This window comes from Glycine max, chromosome 13 (genome assembly GCF_000004515.6).
Source record: "Glycine max cultivar Williams 82 chromosome 13, Glycine_max_v4.0, whole genome shotgun sequence".
Classification (NCBI taxonomy): Eukaryota; Viridiplantae; Streptophyta; class Magnoliopsida; order Fabales; family Fabaceae; genus Glycine; species Glycine max.
This window is the reverse complement of record NC_038249.2, coordinates 31,185,632-31,192,749: the sequence shown is the minus strand read 5'-3', so window position 1 is coordinate 31,192,749 and position 7,118 is coordinate 31,185,632. Positions and strand designations below refer to the sequence as shown.

At 30.1% G+C, this 7,118-nt stretch overlaps 1 protein-coding gene across 1 annotated transcript; it reads right to left on the bottom strand.

Moving 5' to 3' along the window:
• Positions 1 to 2,567: 2,567 nt before the first annotated feature.
• On the bottom strand, positions 2,568 to 5,493 carry LOC100799060 (zinc finger protein WIP2). The gene is made up of 2 exons (XM_003541565.5): positions 4,671 to 5,493; positions 2,568 to 3,171 (listed from the first exon to the last, which is right to left on the bottom strand). The coding sequence occupies exons 1-2, from the start codon at positions 5,304 to 5,306 to the stop codon at positions 2,734 to 2,736; spliced, it is 1,074 nt and encodes a 357-aa protein (XP_003541613.1). The 5' UTR covers positions 5,307 to 5,493; the 3' UTR covers positions 2,568 to 2,733.
• Between the last annotated feature and the right edge of the window lie 1,625 nt (positions 5,494 to 7,118).

Below are 7,118 nucleotides of genomic sequence, written 5' to 3'. Positions count from 1 at the left end.
ATAGTTTTATACAATAATTAAGAAGGGCGCGCCCTTTTAAATTATGCAAAATATTCAAACACAAGAAAATTAAAGAAACTAATTACGGTTATAAATCAAACCAAGCACTACATCATTCGTACTTATAATACGAACTTTATTTCGTACCAAAAAGCATTTCCCATAAAAAAATACTTGAGTTTTGTAAAATTACTTTGGGTTGAGCTAGAAGTGGCTTGAGAAATAATATTTGCACATAATTTTAATAATAGAGACAAAAACTGTATTGATATCTTGTTTTATTTGTCTTTATCCAACCAAGAATTTTGTTTTAGTTTAAACACTCATTTTTAAAAGGTTTGATAAAACTAAGCTCTTAAAAAATATTGTTTGTTCTTTGTTATTTGTTGCTTAATTAAACACGTTCTTTTATAAGACGATACCATGTTTTGTTAAAAAGTTTGCAATTTTTTTTAAGAAATACAATTCAACTTTCCTTGTATTTTTCATGTTTCTATATTTTGATTCACACGACCAGGCAGCTGCTAAGATAATAGTCCAGGAGAAAGTAAGAAAAATGAGGAGAGAAAAGAGTTTAAAAGATAATGCCTTATAGGTCAAAATAGTTATTTCATCTAAGTCCCTAAACTTAGTCACTTTATACTATCATTTGACTCATTAACATATGTTAATATCCCTTAAATCACTTTTTTTTTAATAAAAAAAATAGACTAATATATGTAATGGATGAAATGCACTTAGGGACTTATTTGAAATTTTTAGTTTCAAGAACTAATGTAATAACGTTATACACTTTCAAAGACTAATATATGAAAAAAAAAATCTAACTCAATTAAGAAGAATGTGTTAGTTGTTAGTTGTTGTGAATTCTCTTGTATTTGTCGTTGATTCATATAAATAATAACAAATGTTGGTTTACTCTTTTTGTTACCATTGACATTTTAGTGGCATCAATTTTTTTAAAGGTATATATTTCAAAGCAACACATTAAACCTAATAATTGGAATTATAACATTCCAATTTACTGTGGTGCATGTACCTATTTGTTATTGTGACTAACTTTTTGGTACATTTTGTACGTACTAAAAGTTGGCTATCTTTCTTAAATAAAATCTTTTGATTGTAGTAAAAAAAAAAAAAAAAAGAAACAGTGGCGTATGGGCACACTCAACCGAAACCAGCTACGCTTTAATGTAATAACCTTTTTAAGAAGCAAAGAAGCCTGCCTTACAATCTATAGAAGATCAGCATTTCACTTTTCAGCTATTACTTCAATATTTCAACAAGATCTAAAGTATATATTGATTTACTTTTAACATGCATGACTTTGAATTGAATTCTGGTACTTAGGGGCAACGATTATGCTCGCATGGACACGAAACATTGTAAATTTTCTTATTACACATATATATGTATAATTAATATTCATCCTCTTTTGGCAAACCTTTTGCCACGAAACATTGAACTTAATTTGCTTACTACACATATATGTATTTAAAATTCATGGCATTATGGCAATAGGTTGCCTATAGAAAATAAACATTTGGATGTTATTGAGCTTAAGTCGGTGATCCACTGATCTTGCTTTATGGTAGGAACTAGTGGATAATTAAGCCAATAAGCATTATTACTGGTTTGTTTTCCGCCATGTTGATATGGTGATGGATTTATGAAAAATAGAATTTTTATTATGTTTTAACATTTTTAAATTGAAAATCACAAAATGAATAAAAGAATAATAATATTAACAACATCCTTTTTTTAAACACTTTCATTATATTAGTTTGTTCTCTGAAAGATCAACAACATATCTTTTAAAAAGTCACTTGTTTTTGAGACAATTAATTTTTTAATTTAAAATATACAAAGTAGTAATAAAAATATTTAAAAACAGTGTATTAGCCAAAATCCCAAACAAATTAAAGTCAATAATTTTGGAAACAAAATTTAGAAATAATACCATCATCAGTACTAATAATATTGTTCTTGAATCAAAATTAGTTAACTGTTAGTTCATTTAAGTAACTTCTGTTGGCTTTTCAATGTTATAACCATATACATTTTATCTTAGTAACAAAAATTGATGCCCCAATAATTAGAAAAACAGTGCCACCACCGATACTTAATTATGATCTAAGTACTGATCTGTGTATACACTTCTTTCTGAGGCGTGATGCTGCGGTTGCACGTACATGATGTTAGAATTCTTCTCTCTGAATAGTAGGACAATATGGAGGGTTGTCTTGTAAAATGATAAAATGGTTAGAATTTTTTTTGCTTATCACTTTATAGAGATTTATACTGAAATGACAAACACAAAAATTTGCATAATACAATCATATACAAATCTACATTAAAAAAAAGTATTCCACAAAAGTAATTCACACTTCCATATGGTGATTTTGCTCATTTGGAATTAATTCTACACAAGCCCTAGAGACTAAACAGTACATTTATATATATAATCTCCAGATTGGGTGTATTAACTACGTTTAAGCATGACACACTGGATCCCGTGAAGAAAGAGGAGGGGAGAATCATAATTAAAATAGTACATATAATGCTAATTATATAAAATGAAGGTAGCAACCCACATAATTATGAAAAACTAAAACCGAAAAACAGAAAAGTAGACACTAGGTCAATTCGACTAGACAGTCGATTACAAGCATGTATAAGTGAATTTGGATATATAAAGAGTTCACCCTTTTATATATTTTTCAAATTAAAGTTTCACATTGAACTCTCTCCATCATGTTCAATATCAGAGGCTGCTTCATCTTCTTCTTGTAAGCAATCAATGCCAAAAGATCCATGGCCAAAGCCAAAGGCCTTGATGTGGTCTTTTAGGGACCTTTTGTGTTTGAAATCAGATCCACATAAACAGTACCATATTTTGCCACAGTTCTTCTCATGAGTTCTCCAATCACCTTTCACTGCAAATGCTTTGCCACATTTTCTGCACATGTAGGGCTTTATGCCATGCTTTCTCTTGTAATGTGTTTGAAGAGTTCTGAAATCCTTGAGAGGCCTTGCTCTTGGGTGGTCAATGTTGTGCTTGCAACCTGGTGCACAACAAAAGCATGGAAGCCTTAGCATAGCTGTTGGTTGTGTTCCTTTTAGAGAATCAGGTCCCTTTCTGTATTGAGATCCATGTCCCCACATATGCATCTGAAAAGAAATTAAGTCATCAGAGAAACAGAATTAACAGTGTTAATGGGCATGCACTTGAATGATGCACATGCCCCTGGGAATGTATTCAGAATAATTATTCAAACGGATGGTTATTTGCTTATTGATTCATATGTGTTAAGAGTATTCCTTATACTCTAAAGTCTAAATAAAATAATAAAATGATGGCTATTGATAATTTTATAAATGGGTTAGAGAGTACCCTTATACTTTAAATAATAATATCTTTGATTATGAAGAAGAAAAAAAAGTATGCACTAGAATGAAATCGTGTTCTGTTGTATCTTAGATTTAGCATGCTTAGTTATGAAATTTATAATAATCAATTAAAGGTTCTAATTTGCTTCCAATTACTTCATATATACAACTACAAATTTTAAACCCAGTTTTGCAGAAAGAGAAACTAAGGGGCATGTACAATATTTGAGTTTTACTGAACATATATATGGATGCATATGTAAATTCCACGGGCTTTAATTAGTTTCATAGTTCCCTAGAAAATAATTGACTAGAGAAATCATATAGTGATTAATTATCATAAACTTGAAGACTGAAGGTACAAAATGAACCTTGATTCTTTTGGCTTTCATATTCATATGCAAATTTGGAAGGCCATATGATAAAAATATAGAAAGCAAAGTACACAATTTGAAAGGCAAGTAACATACTTTCCCAGCCAACGTTTCAACTAATTAATTTCTAATTTCCACAACAAGATGACAAAGTTAGCAGTAACTCAAAGTTCGTACAATTTGTACAAAATGGTTAACTTGTTCAGTTATAATAAAATTATGTTTTCTTAATTCTACTTAAATTGTCTGGGGTGTGTGGGACTGTGCCTCTTTATTAATGATCTCATCACACACAAGTCTATCAATAATAATTTTATTTTATTTATTTTCTTTTTACCGTTTGCAGTGCTTTGAAAAGGCTGTAGTGAGTTCAGGCTTTTGACGAGGAACATCTGAATCCTGATGAGAGACGCATTGTTATTAATAATTTGTTTTACTTTCAATTCATTTTGCACTTTGCAGTCTGGTGCAGCACAATGTTCTAGGTGACATAAAAGCAGAATAGCAAGAGAGACTCCAAGTTTTCAAAGAAAACAAAATCTTAATTAAGGTACTGAGATCGAGACCAAATAGTGCACGTTGATCAGATACAAAGAACAAAAAACAAAACAAGACCATGCAAAAGGGCTACATACACACAGGAAACAAAAATGATGAAACACACAAGGAGGGGACCTATATCTGATCTGATTCAATGTTAAAAACTTAAAAATTATTACAAACAAAAACTTGAAAACTTGAAGACATTTTAATAAACAAGTTAGGAAAAGCAATAGAAAAGCACAGACACAAGACAAGAGGGGTAGCTGATTACTACTACTTTTTAATTTATGTCAGACTAAGACTAATGATACATGAATCATTTTTTATTTTAAACACCAAAGAGCAAATGAGACCACACCGTACCTGAAGATTATTGTATCTGTTGAAAGTTTTAGAGCACACAGGACATGGGAACTGTGTAGGACCAATGAGAATCTGAGAAGGGGTGGGAATCCAATACTGACCCTTGTTCAATCTATGATCCAAAGGGTGTTCAGAAATCATGTTCACTTCCCCTTTTTCACCAATTTCCATACAAGTTGTCGAGACCACCTTTGGTGGCCCCAGATCAGAAGAAGAGGAAGTATCCATTCTAGGAAGCCCTATGTGTAGGGCAACAGTCACAGTTTCTTCATCAGCATCTTCACCACTCTCATGATGTTTGTTGTTGTTGTCCACTTTCTTCTCATCCTCTTCTTTCTCCTCTAAAACATTTGAGGAGGTTTCATTTTGTTGGTGCTGCTCACTACTTTTGAGGCTTATCTTGTTGATCAGAGGAAGGGCCACTCTAAGAGGAGGGGAAGAAGGAGGAGCTGCATAGAAAGATGAAGATGAAGATGAAGATGAGGGTGCTCCTTGTTGTAATTGAATTCCAAACCTGTTGTTGTTTGAGTAATTATTAGCAAGAGGGTAATTGGATTGAGAAGAGGAGGAGTAGTGAGGATGGAGGAGCATGAAGTTGAACCATTCATGGAACAAATTGGACTGAGGATCTGTCATAGTGAATGATGTTTGATGTGGGAGAAAAGAAATTTAATTTGGTGATATATGGTTTGATTCTTTGGTGATAATATATAAGAATATAGAGTGCATAAGTGTGTGTAAGAGAGAGAGAATGTGGATATATATTATGTGGGGGAATGGAGAGCCATATAAGTTTCGAGGTAAAAGGATTAGAAAGCCAAAGTGTGAGGAAAGTCAAGAAATTACCCCCTGCAAGCTAATTAAAGGCGAAAGGGAAAGGCAAAGGTAGAGTCAGAGATTAGACTTGCAGTTTGTCTCCCAGGAGATAGAGTTTGTGTGTGTTTGTTGCACTTGCACCACCCACACAAAGAGGATTATGGGAGAAAAACAAGAGAGAAAACTTTCTACGACTACTACTATTTTACCTGTTGTAGTCAAATTACATATAACAAATAATTACATACTCGCAGATACAGCCATGAAACCGTCTTAACTTGATAGAAAATACCTACTTCCATAGAGTCTGGATTTAGATATGGGTATTATTCAAACTTTTAAGCAAAAATGAAGATAGATATCAAATTAATCTAGTATCCATACCTATCATCATTATATTTTTTCATATATAGTAATTTTTTGTCCAAACATATATATATAATATATATTAAAAATTTTATTGTTATAATTTTTGAAAATTTTAATCTATTAGTTTAATAGTTAAATAATTAAATAGCAAAGATAAAAATATTCATTCAACTAAAAATATAATTGAATTCTTTATTTATTTATTTTTTGTTATTGATTATATTTATATATTATTTGAATTAAAATATAATTAAAAATTTAATGTATAATTTATTTTAAAATATATAAGTAAATTAAAATTGTAAAAAAAATATAATGGGTTACTCATATACTAAAAAATCAATGAAATACGACGGGAATGAGAATAAGTATTACAATTTTTAACCAAATTCTTTTATATCAAAACCCGTACGCATCCCACACCTTTTGTGGGGATGGAGAGAGGAGAGTCAAACTCTCCATGGTTTCGTTGCCTCCCTAAGCCAAACTAGCACTCACTTGCTTCAGCCAAATATTTTTGAAAAAAAAAACACCTTTCAACACATTCTCTTTTATATGACTAAAATTTATTAAAATAATTTCTCCCCTCTCATAAAATTTGTCATTTTAACTTTTTTTCATATTAACTAAGAAAAGTTAGTAAATAAACAAAAGATTATTGTGATTTTATAAAATTTACTTTTTTTATCATTAACTTATTTACCATCTATGTTGTCCATTACTAATATTATTAGAAATATAAATGAAAGAAAAATATTACACAAAAGTTAATACGACATTTATTTTGAATCCTGTTTTTTTTACACAACATTTATTGTGGAAAGAAGGAATGCATAATTATGAATATGACTTTCAAAGTCAAAAATGAGATTTATAAAATTATTTGATTTTTAATAAACTTCAATTACTAAATAAAGTATGTTAATTTTTTTTAATTATTATATTACAGGTGTGAAATATCAACATATTTCATCTATGATTATTTTTTTTTATCAAAAGTCATAACTAACTGATTAATTATCTTTTAATGATATCTCTCTTTTTAGTATTTTTTTTCATTCACAAAAACACCAAAATATACTGTATATGAGTATACTACTTGATAATTGAGGACACACGTTACTCATGTCATGACAAGTTAAGAAAGATCACAAAAGTGAAATTTCTAAGTTATTATACATAAATAATTTGAAGTTTTAATGTTTTTTTTATAATAATATATAGCAGTACTCCCTCGTAATAGCAAGTAACATGAGAATATCC

What these genes read in the sequence shown, in the direction of transcription:
- LOC100799060 (XM_003541565.5), bottom strand. Translation starts at nt 5,306, where the DNA reads ATGACAGATCCTCAGTCCAATTTGTTCCATGAATGGTTCAACTTCATG. An exon ending in ACAGATACAATAATCTTCAG is followed by an intron (nt 3,172 to 4,670) that starts GTACGGTGTGGT and finishes ATTTCTTTTCAG; the next exon opens with ATGCATATGTGGGGACATGG.